At 36.1% G+C, this 23,768-nt stretch overlaps 1 protein-coding gene across 3 annotated transcripts in view; it reads left to right on the top strand.

Moving 5' to 3' along the window:
- ATL1 (atlastin GTPase 1) overlaps positions 1 to 23,768 on the top strand; it is a 101,496-nt gene that overhangs the window by 43,394 nt on the left and 34,334 nt on the right. For all 3 annotated transcript variants that reach the window (XM_055289438.2, XM_055289435.2, XM_055289437.2), the window contains 5 exons: positions 12,545 to 12,792; positions 15,650 to 15,784; positions 16,247 to 16,351; positions 18,507 to 18,557; positions 20,210 to 20,266. In XM_055289438.2, the coding sequence (XP_055145413.1) occupies positions 12,545 to 12,792; positions 15,650 to 15,784; positions 16,247 to 16,351; positions 18,507 to 18,557; positions 20,210 to 20,266 (596 nt within the window). The remainder of the gene's footprint in view (positions 1 to 12,544; positions 12,793 to 15,649; positions 15,785 to 16,246; positions 16,352 to 18,506; positions 18,558 to 20,209; positions 20,267 to 23,768) is intronic.

The following is a 23,768-nucleotide window of genomic DNA, read 5'->3' as shown; positions in this document are numbered from 1 at the left end:
AAATGCATTTTCAACATATATTTTCAACTTACGATGGGTTTAACAGGATGTAACCCTATTGTAAGTTGAGGCGCATCTGTATAGTTGGTTCTTTCCTTCCTTGTGAGCTGTACATTTGTATTATTCATACTAAAGGGCTAGTTTCCATCTGGTTTACTTCTGACCTGTTTCCTGCCCCCTCTCTTTTAGGATTTGCATAGTATTCTGGGAATTGAAACTGAGTTTAATTTAGCAAAACATATTTAAGAAAAAAGAAATCTGGTGCTGAGGAAACTTGTTATGCATTCCAAAGGATTTTTGAATGTAAAAAAAATGTTTAGAGACAGGGTCTCATTATGTTGCCCAGGTTGAAGTACAGTTGCATGATCATAGATCACTATAATCTGATACTTCTGGACCCAAGTGATCCTTCGGCCTCAGCCTCCCGAGTAACTAGGACTACAGGCATGTGCCTCCATGCTTGGCTAATATTTTAATTTTTTTGTAGAGATGGCACCTTGCTATGTTGCCTAGGCTTATCTAGAACTCCAGAGCTCAACCGATCCTCCTGCCTCATCTTCCCTAAGTGCTGGGATTACAGATATGAGCCACCATGCCCAGCCTATTTTAGATTAACAAGGATAATATTTATTGTGTAGATAATATATAGTTATGAATAATGAGTCGAGTGCATAACATTTGTTCTTAGTAATACCCTGAAGTCCAATATTTTTCAGTTATTTGTATTAAATTTATGTAAATATTTATTGAGCACCTACTGTGATGAACTTCTGTTATAAGTTTTTGTTTGTTTGTTTTTGTTTTTGAAATGGAGTCTTGCTCTGTCACCCAGGCTGGAATGCAGTGGTGCAATCTCAGCTCACTGCAACCTCCACCTCCCGGGTTCAAGCAATTCTCCTGCCTTAGCTTACCGAGTGGCTGGGACTACAAGCACATGCCACCACGCCGGCTAATTTTTTGTATTTTTAGTAGAGACAGGGTTTCACCGTGTTAGCCAGAATGGTCTTGATCTCCTGACTTAGTAATCTGCCCCGCCTTGGCCTCCCAAAGTGCTGGGGTTACAGGTCTGAGCCACTGTGCCCGGGCTATAAGTTTTTAAGAAATACAAAGATGAATAAGACAGTCTCTGCTCTCTAAATATTTTTAGTCTAGTTTTTCGGTTTTGTTATTTTACAGAAACTGAAGTTTTCTAAATAGTTTTTTTAACAGTTTTATTGAAATATAATTTATATTCCACATAATTCACCCATTTAAAGTGCAGAATTCACTGGTTTTAGTATATTCAGAGTATATTTAGTATATATAATTCTGAAATTATTATAATTTTAGAACATTTTCATTAGCTCCTAAAAGAAACCTTGTATCTGTTAGCCATCACCCTCCATACCCTTCCTACTCCCCAGCTCTGGGTAACCACCAATCTACTTTCTGTTTCTATAAATTTGCCTAATTCTATACATTTCTATGTAAATAGAATTATACAATATGTGGTCCTTTGTTACTGGCTTCTTAACATAGTGTTTTCAGGATTCATCCTATTATAGCATGTATTGGTACTGCATTTCTTTTTATTGCTGAATAATATTTCATTGTATGGATATACCACATTTTATCTGTCCATTTATTAGTTGATAGTCATTTAGATTGTAGCTTTTCTAAACACTTTTATATGTAAATGTTGATTACCATAATTATATGTATGGGGTGATGTTAATGATAGGTTTCTTTCTTAACTTTAAGTGACATACAAACTAATGGCTATATATTTATAAATATTCCACAAATTCATTCTATTCTATTATTTATTCTCTAATTTAATAACAAATGATTTCTGTATTTTTAAAAGTCTATATACCAAGAAGGAATATTTAATATGGTATTTTGCTTACATAGACAGAATGAGACTTCTTTGTATAAAGCATCTCAGTATTTGATACTGAGTGATAAACAAATATCACAACTCAGGTATTTGTTTTATTTTGTAGCCTATGTAAGTCATAGTTAATAGACAGTCTCCCTCCTCTTCATTAATTCCATGTGTAACTCTTCAAGAGCCTTGAACATATAAATGTAAAGTTCACAGTTATCTACCTAACCCACACCTAGTATACAAAGGCAGAGAAGGAAAGGATAATCAGATACCAACATCCACTGAAGTGTTTTCCATTACTCTCACCCATAATATCCGCTCTGTTCCAAATCCTTTCAGATTTGTGCTCTGTCTTCCTCTTCCTGACCTGGCCCCTCATAACCTTTTCAACCTGCTCCATGCATACTGTACTACTTGCTTTTCTTAAACATGCCAAACACACTCTCTCACACACTTTTTTTTCAGCGTTAGGCCATATTGTACACACTGTATTATGCCTTGAGTTATTTCTTATGATATATATTGGGCAATTGTTCCAAATGAACTTCCTCACTCTTTACAATTATATTTCACAAGAGGATGAACCATAATTTACTAATCAGTCCCTCACTGATGGACATTTACATTGTTTCTGGTGTTTTGCATATGTATGAGTATATCTGCAAATGAATTCTTTGAAATAGCATTGCTGGGTCAGGAATACATATATTTGTGTTTTTCGTAGTTATTTGCCAAATTGCAGCCCAAAAATGCCGTATCCATTTTAATTCCCACCTGTAGTATCTGTGAGTATGAGTTTACATCTGAACTAATGAAAAGAATTATTACACTTTTGATCTTTGTAAATCCAATATGTGAAAAAGTTATCAATATATTTTTTCATTTTTATTTGCATGACAGTGAATATCTTTTTATATTTATGGAGTCATTTAATATTGTGGGTTTTGTCAGTTGCTTATTTGTATCTTTTGTCCACTTCTCCTCCACCAGGCGTAGGTCTGTGATTTATTTGGAACTGATTTTTGTGTATGGTGAGAGCTAAGAGTGATGGCTCATTTTCCCCACACATGAATATTCAATTAATTTAGCATCATTTATTGAAAAGATCTCCTTTTCTCATTTATTGCAGTGGCACCTTTGTTGTAAATCAGATGATTGTATATGTGTGGGTCTGTAGTCTTTTCTATTGGTCTGTTTGTTTATACTTGTGATAATATCACTCTGTCTTAATTACTGTAGATTTTAATTATCTATTGGTGTCTGTTAGTGTAAGTCCCCCAATTTTGTTCCTTTTCAAGGTTGTCTTTGTTATTCTTGGCTTTTTGCCTTTCCATACAAGCTTATTAATTTGCATAATAAAGATTTATGCAGCAGAGAAATAAGCTTGTTAATTTGTACAAGAAAGATTGCTGAGAATTTGATTTGGGTTATAATCAATCTATTGATTAATGGGGTGCATCGACACATTTACAATATAGAGCTTTCTAATCTGAGAACATGTATATCCCTCTTTCAGTAATGTTACATATTTTTCTGCAGAGGTCTTAAATGTCTTTCATTAGATTTCAGTGGTATGTTGGAGCCAGCTCCTACTAGTTCATGAGAGCTGATCAGGTACATCTCTTCCTGGCTCCACATTCAGTAAATCACATTGTGAGACTGAAGTAGGCCATGGTGGTAGTGTTCGTATCACAGAAATTGGCAAATGTCACAAATCAGGAATTTTCCCCACCTACCCACTGCTAAGAGCTGGTTGTTAAACACTTGCCAACACATCACTTAGATTGATTACTAGATGATCAGGTTTTATAATGCTATGAAAATATTTTTTCTCACTAAAAATAATTGTTATAATCTACATACAGTAAAATTCACTTTTTTAATCTACTGCTCTGTGACTTGTGAGAAATTTATATAGTCACGTTATGACTACCACAATCAGTATTTAGAACTGTTCCATTACCCCAGATAATTTTCTCTATCTCTTTAGAGTCAACTCTAAAGTTGAATGTATCACAGTTATTTATCCATTTGCTAGTTAAAGGAAATTTGGGTTGTTCACAGTTTTTAGCAAATATGAATAAAACTGCTGTAAACATATTTGTGCAGGTTTGTGTCTAAACATGGGTTTTCACTGACTTCGGGAGAAAGCTTTTCAGTATTTTAACAGTAAATGTAACATTAGCTATATTTGTAAATACCATTTATTAGATTAAGGAATTTTTCTTCTATTCCTACTTTGCTGAGAGGTTTTTTGGTTTTGTGTTCTTTCTTTAATTGGGAGTGACTATTACATTTTCATACCCACTTTTATGCATCTACTGAAATAATCATATGTCTGTCTCTGTTATGCAATGTGGTGAATTACATTAATTGTCTCTGAATGTTAAATTAACCTTGAATTCCTATAATAGATACCATGTGTTTGTGATATTTAAAAAATTTATGTCTGGATTTTATTTGCTGTATTTTGTTTAGAGCTTTTGAGTTTATCTTGATGACAGATACTGGCTTATGATTTTCCTTTTTCATAATGTCCTTGTCAGTTATTGGTTTCAGAGTTAGTCTGACATTATAAAATAAGTTGAGAATGGTCTCTTATTTTCTGTTTCTTAGAAGTTTGTGTAAGATTGCTCTTTGTTGTTTTCCAAATGTTTAGAAGAGTTCACCAGGGAAGCTGAGCCTGGAGTTTCCTTTGCATGAAGGTTTTAAATTATGAATTTAATTTTTTCTAGGTATAACAGTATTCATAGTTATTTGTCTTATGTGGTTTTTTAATGTGATACTTTGAATTTGTTCATTTCATCAGAGTTATCAAATTTTTTTTTTTTTTTTTTGAGACGGAGTCTTGCTCTGTCTCCCAGGCTGGAGTGCAGTGGCGCAATCTCGGCTCACTGCAAGCTCTGCCTCCTGGGTTCACGCCGTTCTCCTGCCTCAGCCTCTCCGAGTAGCTGGGACTACAGGTGCCCGCTACCACGCCCGGCTAATTTTTTTGTATTTTTAGTGGAGACAGGGTTTCACCGTGGTCTCGATCTCCCGACCTCGTGATCCGCCCGCCTCGGCCTCCCAAAGTGCTAGGATTACAAGCGTGAGCCACCGCACCCGGCCAGAGTTATCAAATTTATTGTCATAAAATTACTCATAATATCCCCATATTATTTTAAAAATATCTGTAGGAACTATAGTATCTTTTTTTAATATCTAATATGAGTAATTTGTGGGATTTTTCTCTTATTTTCTTTGATCAGTCTTATATTATTAAGTTAATCTCACTGATCTCGATTTCTAGTTCATTTATTTTTGACCATTATTTCCTATCTTTTCTTGTCTTTGAATCTAATTTGATATTCTTTTTACTGTTTCTTGACATAGATAGTAGCTTATGATTTTTTCAAACATCTTTACTACTTTATGCATTTCAAAGTGTAAGTTTCCTCTAAGCAGCTTTTTTTTTTTTTTTTTTTTAATTATACTTTAGGGTTTTAGGGTACATGTGCACAATGTGCAGATTTGTCACATATGTATCCATGTGCCATGTTGATTTCCTGCACCCATTAACTCGCCATTTAGCATTGGGGGTATCTCCTAATGCTGTCCCTCCCCCCTCCCCCCACCCCACAACAGTCCCCGGAGTGTGATGTTCCCCTTCCTGTGTCCATGAGTTCTCATTGTTCAATTCCCACCTATGAGTGAGAACATGCGGTGTTTGGTTTTTTGTCCTTGCGATAGTTTACTGAGAATGATGTTTTCCAGTTTCATCCATGTCCCTACAAAGGACACGAACTCATCATTTTTTATGGCTAAGCAGCTTTTTTATGTCATATTTTAAATATTTCAGTATAAATAAGATACTATGACCTAACATATTGCTTTAATATTTGTATGAAAAGGGTCAAAATAGCCAAGACTGATAGTAGTTAGAAGATAAGAGGGCTTGTCCTATTAATATATAACGGCTTTTCATAAAGCTATTTTAATGAATATAGTATAGTATTGGTGCTGTCAATGACAAATTGACAAATAGAACATTCATCAGATCATTTAGTTCACAATGTTTTCTAGTTTTCATTATACTTGCTTCTTTATTCCATAGGTTATTTAGATTTATTGCTTAATTTCCAAACATTTAGAGATTTTCTTAATATCTTATTGCTACTGATTTCTAGTTTAATTCCTTTGTGATGAGATATCATATTCTTTATTATTGTAATTCTTTGAAGTTTATTGAGATCTGATTTATAAACCAGTACATAGGCTATTTGGTAAATATTCCATATGAACTTAAAAAGAATGTGTGGCTCTATAATTACTAGATGTCAGATAGGTAAGGCTGGCTAATGATGCTGTTCAAATCTGCATATTTACTGATTTTTGTCTGAATTTTAAGACAGTGAAAAGAAAATTCTTAGAAAGATAGAATGAACTAGAAGTATCTCAAGAACTATCAAGCTTTATTGGTACTAATACCACAATAGCAATCATAACTATTAAAGAAATTGAAGATGCCAGGCGCGGTGGCTCACGACTGTAATCCTAGCACTTTGGGAGGCCGAGGCGGGTGGATCACTTGAGGTCAGGAGTTTGAGACCACCCTGGCCAACATGGTGAAACCCCATCTCTATTAAAAATACAAAAAATTAGCCGGGTGTGGTGGCACGTGCCTGTAGTCCCAGATACTTGGGAGGCTGAGGCAGGAGAATTGCTTGAACCCGGGAGGCAGAGGTTGCAGTGAGCCGAGATCGCACAACAAAATTTCTTTTGTTGAGAAATTTATTTTCTCAACAAAAGAAATTGAAGTGACAGTTAAAAATCATCTCACAAAGAAAACACCAGGTTCACAAAGTTTTACAGGTGAGTTCTATCAAAATTTCAAAGAACTGTTCACTCCAATCTTTCATTACAAACTTTTCTCTCTTTTTTTTTTTGTAAGACAAAGTCTCACTCTGTCACCCAGGCTGGAGTGCAGTGGTGTGATCTCGGCTCGCTGCAACCTCCGCCTCCTGGGTTCAAGTGATTCTCCTGCCTCAGCCTCCCAGTAGTTGGGACTACAGGCACACACCACCATGCCCAGATAATTTTTGTGTTTTTTTTTTTTAGTAGAGACGGGGTTTCACCATCTTGGCCAGGTTGGTCTCAAATTCTTGACCTCAAATGATCCGCCCACCTCAGCCTTCCAAAGTGCTGGGATTACAAGCGTGAGCCACCACCAATTGCCCAGCTGCCAATTCATTTGATAAAGCTTGCATAACTTATATAATAAAACCACCCAAGGACAAAATAAGAAAAGAAAGTCACAGGCAACTCATTTATGAATATATATGCACAACTTATATAATAAAACCACCCAAGGACAAAATAAGAAAAGAAAGTCATAGGAAACTCATTTATGAATATATATGCACAATTCCTAAACAAAATCTTAGCAAACTGAATCCAACATTATACTATACCCTGAGACTATTTGGTTTATATAAAAAGCGCATATATATATTATTTGCTACATTGATATGTTGGGCGTGAAAAGCTGTGATCACCTCAATAGATGCAGAAGAGATTATTTGATAAAATCCATTATTTGTTTGTGATTTTTAGAAACTCTTAGTAAACTACACATAGAATTTCCTTCATCTGATATGATAAAATGTATCTACCAAACCAAGCCCAACAAAACTGTAACAAAAGTAACCCCAATAGGCAAATATTGGAGACATTCCCTTTAAAATCAGGAAGTCATGCCTACTGAAATCAAAAGTTATGCCCATTATCACCCCCTCTATTCAACATTGCATTGAAAGTCTAATAAGTTAAGAAAAAGAAAAGACATACATGAAGATTGAAAAGTTGAAAACTGTCATTATTTGAAAATTGTATTTCTGTTTCTACATTAAAAAAAACCCAAAACTATCTACATAAATTTTACAGGAAATAATAAAGTTTAGTAAATGCTTAAATATGAGACCAATGCATTAAAGCTAATTATAGTTCTTTATCCAAGCAACAATTAGAAAATATAACTAAAACAACAACAAATAAACCAGTCATAGTTAGCAACAAAAACTACAGTGCACCTGGGACTAAATGTAATAAACCTCTTCCTACTCCCCCAAATTATAAAAACATTACCGAAGGGAATTAAAGACCAAACATAGATGGAGAGCTAGATCATGTTAATGTATTGGAAGACTTAATAGCATGAAGGTATTGATTCATTTCAAACTGATCTATAAATGTAACTTCAGTAAAGAGTTCAACTAACAGATTGATTTTAATATTTATATGGAAAGGATTAAAATAGCCAAGACCAATAATAATTAGAAGGATAAGAGGTGCTTGCCATACTATATATAACTTTTTATAAAGCTATTTTGGTTAGGATAGTGTAATATTGGTGCTAGTGTAGACAAATTGATGAGTGGATCAGAATTGAGAACTCAGAAATGAGTCAGTGTGTGTGTGTGTGTGTGTGTGTAAAACTCTTACTTATGACAAAGATCTCATGGCAGACCACTTGAGGAAAGAAGGGGCTTTGACAGAGCTCTGAAAAAATTTGCTTCTCATATTTAAAAAAAAAAATGGCTTTCTATCTTCCACCCTACAAGTAACAACTTCTGATGGACTCGGAACCTAAGTATCAAAAGCAAACTTTAAAACTTAGAAAAGGCCGGGCACTGTGGTTCATGCCTGTAGTGCCAGCACTTTGGGAGGCCAAGGCAGGTGGATCACTTGAGTCTAGGAATTCGAGACCAGCCTGAGCAACATGGTGAGACCCCATCTCTACAAAAAATACAGAAATTAGTGGGACTTGGTGGTGGTGTGTGCCTGTAGTCCCATCTACTCGGGAGGTTGAGGTGGGAGGACCGATTGAGCTCAGGAGGCAGAGGTTGCAGTGAGCTGAGATCACACCACTGCATTCCAGTCTGGGTAACAGAGTGAGACCCTGTCTCAAAAAACAAAAAACAAATACATTTAGAAGAATATATGTGACTATTGGCCGGGCACGGTGGCTCACGCCTGTAATACCAGCACTTTGGGAGGCCGAGGCGGGCGGATCACGAGGTCAGGAGATCGAGGCCATCCTGGCTAACATGGTGAAACCCTGTCTCTACTAAAAATACAAAAAAAAAAAAAAAATGCATGGTGGCAGGCGCCTGTAGTCCTGGCTATTCAGGAGGCTGAAGCAGGAGAATGGCGTGAACCCGGGAGGCGGAGCTTGCAGTGAGCCGAGATCGCGCCACTGCACTCCAGCCTGGGCGACAGAGTGAGACTCTGTCTCAAAAATAAATAAATAAATAAATAAATAAATAAAAAATAAAATAAAATAGAATATATGTGACTATCTTTCAGATCTTGCATATGGAATCATTTCTTAAACATGGTATACAAAATGTTAACCATAAAATAAAATATTAATAAAATCTATTACATTAAAATTAAGAATGCCTTTTCATCAATTATAGCTTAAGGAAAATGAAAAGGCAAGCTCTTAGAAACTAGAAGACTCTTGCTATGCATGTAACTAACAAAGGGATAGCATTCAAAATACATAAAGAACTACAAATCAGTAAGAAAAAGAAACTACCTAATAGAAAAATGGATAAAAAGAGATGCTTATCTTATTAGCAATTAGAGAAATGTATATCAAGACCACAGTGAGATACCATTTTATACCTCTGCAATTGACAAAAACAAAGTCAGACAAAACCAAGTGTTAGAAAGGATATGGATCAATAGGATGTTAAATTGCTGGCGGAAGTGAAACATTCATATAGCCACTTAGAAAAAGACAATTTTGCTCCATGTTTTAAAGTTGAATATTTGGAAAACTTACAACCCAGAAATTCCATTTCTATGTGCATTCTCGAGTACCTTTTGCATAAGTGTAGTTTGTTACAAACAATTATTTCAGTCTATAGAAAGTTATGATCTAGTTTTCTGCCCCGAAGCTGTTTCTCTATCCAAAATATTATGTCTAGCTTGGGTCCATGATTCACATTTGCATGCTCAGATCATAATTAAATCATAGGCAAGGAGCGTCATCAAATAAAATGTGTATTTGCTATTCTCAAAAAGGGCCTTTGTACTGAGACTGAAATTAGGTGGTAGGTAGGACTGTAATCAGACATGAATAGATAATAGTATTAATAACAGTCACCATTCATTAAGCATGTACCATTTGTCAGATTCTTCAATCTTTATTTAATGGAAATTACTTTGTTTAGTCTTCACAAAGGCTTTCTGATATGGGTACCATTATTAATCTTTTTAAAATGGAGCATAATGAGCCATTGGGAAGCTAAATAATTTCCACAACTTTATGTTGTAAATTGTAAGGCTGGGGTTTAAACAAAGGCTCTCTGACTCCGGCACCTGTGAAATGGCAATATAGAAGCTATTATCTTTCAGATAAAAAGTCAACTTTTCTTAACTTTGCAGAGAGAACAACTCTGATTCGTGGCTATAGGCAATGGTCTGTTGTCTCTAGATGCTTTGTACGATTGTTCAGAAAATAGTGGTGTATGTTTATCTCTACTCATGCAAAACTAAAATTATATATTTTCAGTATTTCAATAGCTTTATTTTATAGATGAACAGCAGTAAAGTTATCAATGTGATATATATATATCAATGTGATCTGAAGACTTATTTAAAATTATGCCAAGAGATGATTGCCTTGCTTTTATCTAGTTATAAAACTTCTTATCAAATAGACATCATGAAGAATGTCTACCTAAAGATATTTTCAAAAATTTAGATAAAAGATTATTTAAGAGTCCAGTTTGTTTCAAAATTACTATCATTGTCTTAGTCACTTTGGGCTGCTGTAACAGAAAATCATAGACTGGGGTGGCTTAAACAACAAACATTTATTTCTCACAGTTCTGGCAGCTAGATGAGATGAGAGTGCCAGCAGGGCTGGGTTTTTTTGTAAGGGTCTTCCTCCTGGTTCATAGACTGCTTTCTTCATGTATCCTCATAATTCAGAGAAAAGAGGCTCTGATTCCTTAATTGCCTTATAAGGGAACTAACTCTATGATGGGAGACCCTCGTGACTTAATCTAAGCCTAATCTAAGGCCTCCCAAAGGCCTCATCTCTAACATTGGGGATTAAGATTTCTACAATAGCAATTATTGAGGGTTTCTTTGAGGCTAGGTCATATATCTGATCTGAGGAATTAATTGGTGTATGTATAGACTTTCTGTTCTTATGATATAAAGCAAACAAGCCTATGTATGTATTGTCCAAAAGTTATTTGACTGCTACCAAACAGGCAGAATTTTTTTTTTTTTAATTGTAGTAGAAAGATCTGGGATGAAAGTTTTGACTCTTGCAATCTAATCCCAGGTTGGCAGTTACTGTCCATGTGAACTTGGACCTGTAATCTGTCACTTTCTAATAGTTGTGCTCTTGGGAAATTTAATTAGATTCTTAATTTTCTCATGTGTCAAAAATACAGATAATAATAAATACTGTACTGGAACATTACAAAGATTAAATAAATAACATGAGAAAGATATAGAAATCCTATATGAGGAAATCTACCATTTCCTTCCTTCTAAATTCCATTTCCATCTCTTGGGCAAGGTCAGTCACATCTTTGGCTTTAGTTTCCTCATCTATAATAATACCAATAGCATGCTTGAGAATCTGTGATTCTGAGCCCTTCTATGTATTTCTTCTTATATATGTTCAGCTTTAAAAAGTATTGCGAGGCGGGTGGATCACGAGGTCAGGAGATCGAGACCACGGTGAAACCCCGTCTCTACTAAAACTACAAAAAATTAGCCGGGCGTGGTGGTGGGCGCCTGTAGTCCCAGCTACTCGGAGAGGCTGAGACGGGAGAATGGCGTGAACCCGGGAGGCGGAGCTTGCAGTGAGCCGAGACTGCGCCACTGCACTCCAGCCTGGGCGACAGAGCGAGACTCCGTCTCAAAAAAAAAAAAATAAATAAAAAATAAAAAAAAATAAAAAAAAATAAAAAGTATTGCAAGGATCCTTTATGTAAATAAGCTATTTCTAGGGGATAAAGAAAGTGTGAACTACAACCATTTTATTCCTCTGCTCCAAAAGTAGAGTGCTTTGCTTTGATTTTCTTTCTGACTCAGCAGACAGAGACATCTGCACTGACTTAGAGTTTTCTTGAAAAATTTTTTTGATTCAGTCATATGATCAGAAAGAACAAATGTAAGTCCTTCTGGGATATAGTGTGAATGACATTAAAATATGTCATTAAAACAAACATTTCTTTCTTTCTTTTTTTCTCTTTCTTTTTTGAGACAGGGTCTCCCTCTGTTGCCCAGGCTGGAGTGCAGTGGCACAATCATATCTCACTGTAGCCTTGACCTCCTGGGCTCAAGTGATCCTCCCACCCCCGCCTCCTGAGAGCTGGGACAACTGGCATGTGCTACCACACCTGGCGAATTTTAAAATTTTTTGTATAGACAAGATCTCACTATGTTGCCCAGGGTGTTCCTGACTCCTGGGCTCAAGCGATCCTCCCACCTCAGCCTCCCAAGGTGCTAGGATTACAGGCATGAGCCACTGCACCCGGCATAAAATGAGCATTTCTAATTCCAGTATGCTCCTGTGTCGGATGTTTGATAGTTAAGAGGTACGTATACATTTCTTGGCACTTTGAGATGATTAGCTGAACCAGTCACTGCTCTGTTCAACAGGTGGATTTTCGGAAAAGGCATATGAATGGAGCTCAGAAGAGGAGGAGCCAGTGAAAAAGGCAGGACCAGTCCAAGTCCTCATTGTCAAAGATGACCATTCCTTTGAGTTAGATGAAACTGCGTTAAATCGGATCCTTCTCTCAGAGGCTGTCAGAGACAAGGAGGTTGTTGCTGTATCTGTTGCTGGAGCGTTTAGAAAAGGAAAATCATTCCTGATGGACTTCATGTTGAGATACATGTACAACCAGGTATGCAGGAAGTACTTTAAAAAGTTTTCTTTCTTCTGTGCTTCTGTCACTTAGTGTTTTTATTTCATGGTGTTCAAGATTTTCATTTCTATTATTATGTACCCTATATATGAACCAGCTAAAGAAATGCTGTGGTGTAACCATTCCAACCTCAGTGCTTTGGGGACCAAACTACACAGACCAATTTTCTCTGAAGCTGCTTTGCAGCATTTCCCTTAGAATATAACTTATATTTTTATTCTTTTAAAAATAGGCACAGAATATTCTGATTATAAACTTAAATGTTACAGTGTTTAAAGTGTCACATAACTTTTGTATTGTAATCACTTTTTTCCAACATTAGTATGAGATATTTCAAGCGTATAGCAAAGTTAAAAAAATTTTATACTAAACATCTTGTTATCCACCACCCAGATTCTACCATTAACATTAGTATTCCTGCTTTATCACTTATGACTCCTTCTATTCATCCCTCTTTCCAGCCATCACTCCAAGTTATTCTTTGATGCATTTGAAAATAAATTGCTGGCCGGGCACTGTGGCTCACGCCTGTAATCCCAGCACTTTGGGAGGCCGAGGCGGGTGGATCACAAGGTCAAGAGATCAGTACCATCCTGGCCAACATGGTGAAACCCCGTCTCTACTAAAAAAAAACACAAAAATTAGCTGGGCGTGTTTTCCTTGTCCTTCAAGGTTATTTTTCAGGCTTAGGGTTTTTATGAATATCTCAATATGGATCATTGACCCAGAGTGAATGTTATGGAAATGTTATTATGCTAATTAATAATAATCACAATTTATTCATTGAAGTATGCATCCCAAGACATTTTTCCAGGTAATACCTTATTGGAAAAATTTCAATTTCTACCTCAATAGTAATTATTTATTGACTACCTGCTAAATGTCCTAGATTGTGCTAGGCACTATGGTGGATACCAAAGAAAACATACCATAGATTTTGCACTTAGGCATCTCACGGTTTGGCCAAGGAGACAGAATAATGATAGGTGAAATATTTAAGGCACCATTACATGGTGATATGGTGATCGATATTTTTTTCTTTTCTTTTCTTTTTTTTTTTTTTTTTTTTTTTTGAGACGGAGTTTCACTCTTGTTACCCAGGCTGGAATGCCGTGGCACAGTCTTGGTTCACTGCAACCTCTGCCTCCTGGGTTCAAGGATTCTCCTGCCTCAGCCTCCCAAGTAGCTGGGATTACAAGCATGCGCCACCACAACTGGCTAATTTTTTGTATTTTTAGTAGAGACAGGGTTTCGCTATGTTGACCAGGCTGGTCTCAAACTCCTAACCTTGTGATCCACCTGCCTCAGCCTCCCAAAGTGCTGAGATTACAGACATGAGCCACCATGCCCAGCCTGATAGATGTATTTCTAAGTGTAGTTCAGGGAAGGGCATATTGTAGGCAAAAGTAACTGGAGAAAGCTTCATAGAGATATTGGGAGTTAGAATAGATTTTGAAGATATGTGGATCTGGACCAGAAAAGGAAGAATGGACATTCTGGACTATGAGGAATAAGTGTGATATATGTATTAAACAGAGTGTACACCTTCTTCCCTAGTGTGGAAATTAAGTATTGGAGATGAAGAAGAAATAAGATTGAATAGGTTATTGAGCCAGATAATAGAACAAATTCACAGAAGAACCAAAGCTCTTGATAAGGGTCTAAAATGCCTTTTAGAACAAGATAGGCTATAATGAAATACGTTTTTCTTTAAATTAGTTTATGTAGATTTTTTATCAGTCCAAGTAGTCCTCTCCCAAATTCCTCTGCATTCGTTAATGTAAGGTTTTAGATTGGAGAATTATCTAATGAGATCTTCCTAAAACTAATAACTTATTCTCTGTAACAAATATCAAAATGGGGGTAACTACTATCAACCAAGGTCACCGATTACTGACTTACTAAATCTATGGGATATTTTCCATGCCTTATCCAACTTGATCTCCAGCCTTTAAACAATTGATAACTTTTCTATTCTCTCTTCCTTTGGCTTCTCAAACTCCAGTTGTATCAGTACTTGTCTATTCCTTCCTGCTGTCCTGGCCCTGGTCAGGCCTTCAATCATATTTTTGACCTTTATTATAGCACCCCCACCTTTATCTTTTCTAGCTATCATTTCCCTTCCCTACTAACTAGCCCTACCTACTTCTAGAATAGTATCTTTCTACCACAACTATGATGATAATTCATCTCTGCTTCTTCATAACTTTCCATTGCCTGCAGGATAAAATCTGACTCCCTTAAGCACCTTACAAGGCCTTTCAGAATCTGGCCGTCTGTCCAGCCTCTTCCTGCTACTTGCTTCCTCCTCCCCCAAAACCAAAGCATAATATGCTCCCCACTTCCTTCCTTTCTGCCTGCCTGCCTGCCTGCCTTCCTTTCTGGAATGGCTTCTCCAAATTTGCTTCCCTGGAAAATTCCTAAATATTTTTCAAGTCTTAGCTCAAACATCCTATGTGGTCTTGCCTAACCAATGGTTAATTATTTATTTTCTATGCTACCATTTATGCATTATATATACTTCCATTTTGGCATGCATTTATTGTATCATAATGGTTTGTTTGCACGTCTGTCTCGCTGTTAGGCTGTGAATTTCCTCTGGTCTGCAATGATATCTTTTCATTTTTATGTCCCCAGGACATATAAAAAATGTGGCAGCTGGTTGCTCCTCTGTAATTATGTTTTGGATGAATAAAGTGATTGTATCAATGCAATAGATGTGCATATGTTGTTTCCTTTTAACTAGAATCGGAGAGGGATAAGAATCAGAATGAATGAATGGAAAAAACTATACACACATATCAAGTTCCATATCATAGACTTTATTATTTTATAGGAATCAGTTGATTGGGTTGGAGATTACAATGAACCACTGACTGGTTTCTCATGGAGAGGTGGATCTGAACGAGAGACCACAGGAATTCAGATATGGAGTGAAATCTTCCTTATCAATAAACCTGATGGTAAAAAGGTATGATGCTAACTTCCAAAATAAAATTGAGTTTTCACTTATAACAGTTACTACTTTTTAGGATCCTTGAAGTTGCACTTTTGAAAATTAATTTTGACCATTTGACATGAAGCTTAAAGTGGGGTAACATCCTATAGCATGATCTTTGTTTCCCTTTCTTGTGATGAGGGTAGGCAAAATTATAACGATGATAGAACAGCAGATCAGCAAGTAACATCTGTATTTTGTTTCACTGCTACATAAAGTTTCTGCTGTGTTGGATTACTAGTAAAAATTACTTATAATAGTAATCAGCGGTTAATATTTTTATTTTCTGTGGCATTCATGGCATGTGTAAGAAGTTATCTAAAATAGTATTCATTAATAATGGTTTGCTTTAGTTCTTATGATATTAATATTATGGTAACTCTAATGACCTAGATATTCTATAAAATATCAATAATGTACTCTTCTTGCCTGTAGGTTGCAGTGTTATTGATGGATACTCAGGGAACCTTTGATAGTCAGTCAACTTTGAGAGATTCAGCCACAGTGTTTGCCCTTAGCACAATGATCAGCTCAATACAGGTATGAAATAAACCCATTTTGATGATGTTTCTTTAACTAAAAATTATGAGTATATGTGTTTCTACATACATGTGATAATGCGATAAACAACAGAAATTGGGAATCATATATATTGTTTGACTCAATTAGCATACCAGTTCTTGTGATTTCTATAAGTGTGGAATTGTTTTTGTTACTGTAGTCTAATTACTGACAAACTTTCAAATTGACTGCTTTGGTTAGAAAAGGTCATATTATCTTATTGGGATTTTTGTTGTTGTTGTTTAAAGCCTACAATAAACTCAGTAACATAAATCTTATATGCATATACATTGAGACCATCTATTATAAGTTGTGTTTCATGAAACAGTATTTATAAATATACATTTTGTTCTACATAGCCAGTAGAAACGTTTCTAAATGTAAAAACATTTACATGTGTTCATAGCTTTTTAAAACACCTTAATGTACATTTAGGAAAGTAAATATCTTGTATATAAAATTTATCTTTCTTTCCTTTTTTCTTTCACTTTTTTAAAAGTCTTATTTTTGAGGTTATTGTGGGCTTTCTAAATTGTCCTGAAAATCCTTGTAGCGTTTTATTAGAACCACAGAACCCATAGCATAAAAGATTTTAAGACTATTTTTAGATATTTTCAATCCACTGGCAAAAGCAAAAAGAGACAGTGGCCAAGGAACAGGGCAGATCAATAAAAAAAGGTAAGACAGCTTAAAAAGGCAGAAAAGGCAAAGGAATTAGGATGAGTGAGTCAAGGCTGAAATTATAAGCAAGCATAGAGAATGGAGCTAGTGAATCAGCAACAAGGGCATCATATATGGTTAGGGCAACCAAGACAGGGTAAACAGAAGGAGGAAGGAAAGACTGAATTTATTAAATAAAGGACTTTAAAGTAAAAGTCATAAAAAAAGTCATGGTTATAACCTATTTAATCAACTTTTAAAAATTAACTTTTCTTTCAGTTGACAAATAAAAATGATATATATTGGCCAGGCACGGTGGCTCATGCCTGTAATCCCAGCACTTTGGGAGGCCGAGGCAGGCGGATCACAAGGTCAGGAGATCGAGACCATCCTGGGTAACACGGTGAAACCCTGTCTCTACTAAAAATACAAAAAATTAGCTGGGCGTGGTGGCGGGTGCCTGTAGTCCCAGCTACTCGGGAGGCTGAGGCAGGAGAATGGCGTGAACCTGGGAGGCAGAGCTTGCAGTGAGCCGAGATTGCGCCACTGCACTCCAGCCTGGGCGACAGGGCGAGACTCCCGTCTCAAAAAAAAAAATATATATATATATATATATATATATTTATCATGTACAGTATGATATTTTGAATACACACATTGTATAAGCCTTTAAAATACCAACTTAATTAATCTAATTTATTATAATTCACAGTGTAAGCCATATTTATACAAACCTATTTAAACCAGATTGACTTTGCCTTTTCAGTATTACTCATTATTTATATTTGACCTGAATACATTGAATATTTTCATAGAAAAATCTGCTAACTCCTTAGTAATGACAATTTTTTATTATGTGAGAAATAATGATCTGTTATTTAAATAAGTATACAAAGTATTCTTTTTATTTCAGTACATAAACATATAAGCCTCCTTAACTTTTCTTTGAAGTTAATGATATTTATTCCCCCCAAAAAATGTCATCTTAATGCTGTTATCGCATATGTATAAGGATGTGAGCATGATATTCAGAACCTAACTTCCATGTGATGAAACTCTGTATAGACATAAATAAAATGATTAATTGTGAAGAAGTCAACATGATTTTTCAAAACAACATTTTCCATATGGCTCGCTGGGATTTAGATTGTTATTATTTTGTCTTGCTTGGAAGAATGAGTTTTTTTGACTAATTGCGTAAATTAGATTCATGAAATAATTTTAATATTCCATTTCCAGAGCAGGTGACTACTGTATTTCTGGAACCATTTTTTTAATAATCATTGTATATTCCTTATTGTCTCTCAAGCTTATTTTACTTCTCTCTCAAGGTCTACAAATATCATCATGTAAGCATGTACGTAAGAGAGCTCATTTTTGTGGTAACTGATATTTTTTAAATTAGGGAATGATGAAGTAAGTGCTTAGGATGATGCCAATTATCTTATCATTGTGATTTTATTTCTTTATCGAGGTATATAACTTATCCCAAAATGTCCAGGAGGATGATCTTCAGCACCTCCAGGTAACAATATTTATTTTCTTTTTTGTGTATCTGGTAGTCTTTGGAACATGTATAGCAGAATTTTGGGGAATGATTTCAAAACATAATCAGATTCTGATTCTGCTGTTTAAACAGGAACTAGTGGCCTAATTAGCTGCCTGGTAATTACTGCCTGAGACTGGTTAATTTATAAAGGAAAGAGGTTTAATTGACTCACAGTTCAGCATGGCTGGAAAGGCCTCAGGAAATTTACAGTCATGGCCGAAGGCAAAGGGGAAGAAGGCACCTTCTTCACAAGGCAGCAGGAAGGAGAAGTGCCAAGCGAAGTGGGAGGAGCCCCTTATAAAACCGTCAGATCTGTGAGAACTCACTCACAATGGCGAGAACGGCGTGGGGGAAACAGCCTCCATGATTCAATTACCTTCACCTGGTCTCTCCCTTGACACGTGGGGATTATGGGGATTACAATTTAAAATGAGATTTGGGTGGGGACACAAAGCCTAACCATATCAATAAGTAACTACCTTTCTCCCTAATTTGACATTAAATTTAACATATTTTTTAGAAAAAGAGTCACATTGCAAGTCACAGACTTTAAAAAAAACACATCTGAGGTGATAAGGTTCAGTCTAGCCTCCGGAAAACTACAGAGCAATCACTGCTCCAAAAGGAGCAGAAATAAAGAAGCAGAGTTTTGGTTTACAACTGGCGACAGTACTGAGAAAGTTCCCAGGACTAAGGAGCACAACTCTCTAGGTTTATTATGCTCTGGGCACAGTATATGTTTCTTCTCCTCTTTCAAATTCATTTCAAGATTCTCCAGAGCCGGGTGCAGTGGCTCATGCCTGTAATCCCAGCAGTTTAGGAGGCTGAGGCAGGTAGATTGCTTGAGCCCAGGAGTTTGAGACCATCCTGGGCAACATGGTGAAACCCTATCTCTACCAAAAATACAAAAATTAGCCAGGCAGGCGTGGTGGCGCATGCCTGTGGTCCCAGCTACTCAGTAGGCTGAGGTAGGAGGATCAGTTGAGCTGGGGAGGTCAAGGCTGCAGTGAGCAGAGATCATGTCACTGCACCCCAGCCTGGGTGACAGAGTGAGACCCTCTCTCAAAAAAAAAAAAAAAAAAAAAAAAGAGGAAAAGAAAAAAGACAAAGAAAAGGACTCACCATTTCTTAAGCTAAATGCCTAATGCTTTTGTAGTAATCCAAGCCATTGTGCCATTAAATTTCCTCAGGCAACAGCTTTTGTAAATATATCCTACATAGTTTACAGCTCTGTGGTCTAATTTATGCAAGTTCTGCTTCTAAAGGTCATTTAGCATGTTTCCTTCTTCCCTTTTGTCCCCCGCAAAAAAATTAACCCACATTCTAGATATAAAAAGTGTTCATTTTAAAATATAAAATTGTTAATTTTAAAAATAAAATGATAGTTTTATTTTTAAATGTACTTTATGTCTTTTATTCTTAAATATCTAATTACCATGGCTCTGCTTTACCTAGCCAATGCTTATTTCCTGAAAATGATTATTAGAATCTTCTTAATATAATATTCTGTTATAGCTAGGGGGAAAAGTAAAGGAAAGAAAGCCAAGAATTAAAACTTAGCAGGTGCTAAAGTTCTCTCTTTCTCTCTCTCTCTCTGTGTATGTATGTGTGTGTAACTTTTTTTCTAGCTTTTCACTGAGTATGGCAGACTGGCAATGGAGGAAACATTCCTGAAGCCATTTCAGGTGAGTGAGGGTTAAATGATGGTAAATTCTTACTAGATTTTCCTGAAGACTGTAACCAGGTATATTAATTAGGGTCATGTTTCTTTCTCTTTTTATTTCATTGAGGAAACATTTTTGACCTATTTTATGCTATTTGATGCAATATAGAATGAGATAGAAATGAGGAAATAGAACTTCTAAGAATTATTTTTTAAAAAAGAAATGTGGAAATGAAAGATAATTTAGGCATTCTGGTTCCAGGCAAAATGTCAGCTTTTTTTTTCCTGAACTCAAAGTCACTCTTAAAGTGCTGGGATTACAGGTGTGAGCCCCTGGGCCCAGCCTTATTTATGTACAAAAATTAAACATCCAGCCATATCTTATGAGATGTATTAAAACATAAGAATGTGTTCATTTGAAAATAAAAGGATGGAAAAAGATATATCAGGCACATACTAAGTGAAGGAAAACAAGTGTCTATATTTTTGTGAGACTTCAATTCTATAAGAATTATTTAGAATAGAGAAGTTCATAATAATAAAAGGTTATTTCACCAGGAAAATACAAGAATTCTAGTCAGGCATGGTAGCACATTCCTGTAACAGCTACTCGGATAGCTGTGGTGGGAGGATCACTTGACCCCAGGAGTTTGAGTCCAGCCTGGGCAACATAGTGAGAGATGCTGTCTCATAAAAAAAGAAATTCTAAATTTTTATGACAAATAGCCTCAAAATATATAAAGATCAATAGAACCATAAGAAGAAATGAGTAAATCCACTGAAACACAGCTCTCCTAACTATTGATAAGTCAAGTAAACAGAAAATGAGTAACAATAGAGAAGATGTGAAACCTAGGGCTAACAAGCTTGCTTTATGGTACATGCATAGAATAGTGTAAGTAACAAAGAAAACACATTTCTCTTAAGTCTGCAAGGTGTATGTACAAAAATTTACCACATATTAAGCCACAAAGCAGGTCTCCACAAATTTCGAAGGACTGAATTCATATTGACCTCATTCTGTCATCACAGGACAATTTAGTTAAAAGTTAGTAAGAAAGTGCTAATTTTAAGAAGCATATTTTGGAAATTTAAGCACACTTCAAAAATAATTCATGGGTTAAATTAAACTCATAATAGTTATATGAAAATACTGCAAATTGAGTGCTTGAAAGAAAACATACATATTGAACATTAAATGCTATCATGAAAATGGTAGAGGGAAAAAAATATAGCCATAAATTTTTATATTAGAAAAGAAGAAAGGCAGAAAATTAGTGATAAGTACAAATTAAGAAGAAAAAATAGGCTGGGCGCATTGGCTCACGCCTGTAATCCCAGCACTTTGGGAGGCTGAGGCAGGTGGATTGCTTGAGGTCAGGAGTTCAAGACCAGCCTGACCAATATGGTGAAACCCCGGCTCTACTAAAAATACAAAAATTAGCTGGGCATGGTGGCGGGCACCTGTAATTCCAGCTACTCCGGAGGCTGAGGCAGGAGAATCACTTGAACCTGGGAGTGGAGGTTGCAGTGAGCCAAGATCGCACCATTGCACTCCAGCCTGGGCGACAGAGCGAGCCTCTGTCTCAAAAAAACAAACAAAAAAAAAAAAAAAAGAAAGAAAAAATAATAACAGACAAAACCTAATGAAAATAAGAAAGAACATTTATAAAAGCTATATGTCTCAGGATGGATCAATTTTAAAAACATAATGTGGATTGGAAAAAAGCTAGTTGCCAAAGACTATTTACAGTAGGATAGCATTTTTTATAAAGGTCCAAAATGAGCAAAACTAAACAATGTGTTAAGAATATAAACATGTGTGATAAAACTATTCAAAAAGCAAAATTAAAGTAGTATTTACTACCGGAGAGGAGAAATGGGGATGTATCAGGAAGGGACACACAGGAAGCTTCAATGTTATTGGCATTTTCAATTATTTAAGCAGGTTTGTGGGTTCACAAGTATTTATCTTATTAATCTGCTTAATAGCATACATGTATGTTACATGCATTCTTTTGTAGGTATCATCTTATGTGATAACATTTTTAAATTTTAAAAAATCAATAGCGTTTATTTTATTTTATTTTTTTGAGATGGAGTCTCGCTCTGTCACCCAGGCTGGAGTGCAGTGGTGCGATCTCGGCTCACTGCAAGCTCCACCTCCCGGGTTCACGCCATTCTCCTGCCTCAGCCTCCCGAGTAGCTGAGACTACAGGTGCCCGCCACCACACCCAGCAATTTTTTTTGTATTTTTAGTAGAGACAGGGTTTCACCATGTTAACCAGGATGGTCTCGATCTCCTGACCTCATGATCCGTCCGTCTCGGCCTCCCAAAGTGCTGGGATTACAGGCGTGAGCCACTGCAGCCGGCCAATAGCGTTTCTTAAAACCAGCAATTACAACTAGCAAATATAAGTTTTAAAATATATATACCACTCACAATAGCAAAACAAAACAAAAATCTTTAGTAATTAGCCACCAAAATATAAAGACCTTTCTGGAGAAAAATGTAAAGGTCTATTAAAGACCATAAAGAAAAAATTGTATAAACCAAAGGGATATAATATGATCACAGATGGTATGATTTAATGTTGTGGAGAATTTAATTCTCAACAAATTAGTTAAACTCAGTGCAATTATAATTGAAATTACAGTAGGATTTTTGTATATTTTCTACAACTCATATGGAAGAATTAAGTCTTGTTTTGATTTAAGAGTCAGATTGTTTTTTTTTTTTTTTGAGACAGAGTCTTGCTCTTGTTGTCCGGGCTGGAATGCATGCAATGGCGTGATCTTGGCTCACTGCAACCTCTGCCTCCCGGGTTCAAGCGATTCTCCTGCCTCAGCCTCCCAAGTAGCTGGGATTTCAGGTGCCCGCCATCATGCCCAGCTAATTTTTTTGTGTTTTTAGTACAGATGGGGTTTCACCATGTTAGCCAGGATGGTCTCGAACTCCTGACCTCAGGTTATCTGCCCGACTCGGCCTCTGAAAGTGCTGGGATTACAGGTGTGAGCCATTGCGCCCGGCCTTAAGTCAGTTTTTAAGAAGATGATCTAAATTAGAGGGCTCAATACACACTAAAAAGCCATAGCGATGAAAATGGTGAGGTCCTACACAGATACAAGAGCAAAGCTCAGTGGAACTAAACAGTTTAAATACACCCATATGTATATATGGGAGCCTGGTAGTCAATAGAGGTGGCATCATAAACTGGTGGGAAATAAATGGGTTAATAGTTGGGTTTGGAGAAACGAGTTCACTATTTGGAGAAAGAGCTGGATTTTTACTAAATACTGTAATAGAAGTAATCTCCAGATGGATCAAAGAACTAAATATGAGTTAAAACTATAAAGCTAATAGAAGAAAGTGCTGGAGAATATTTTTCTGAACTGAGGTGAAGAAACATTTATTAGACCCTCCAAAATAAACCATGTAGTAAAAAATTGATGCATATTACTACATCAAAATTAAGTATTTCTATTTACCAAAGGACTTTATAATCAAAATCAACAGATTGGTA

The sequence above is a fragment of the Symphalangus syndactylus genome, chromosome 8, assembly GCF_028878055.3.
Source record: "Symphalangus syndactylus isolate Jambi chromosome 8, NHGRI_mSymSyn1-v2.1_pri, whole genome shotgun sequence".
In the NCBI taxonomy this organism is placed as follows: Eukaryota; Metazoa; Chordata; class Mammalia; order Primates; family Hylobatidae; genus Symphalangus; species Symphalangus syndactylus.
Note: the sequence above shows the minus strand (reverse complement) of the source record. Positions and strands in the feature narration are given on the sequence as shown.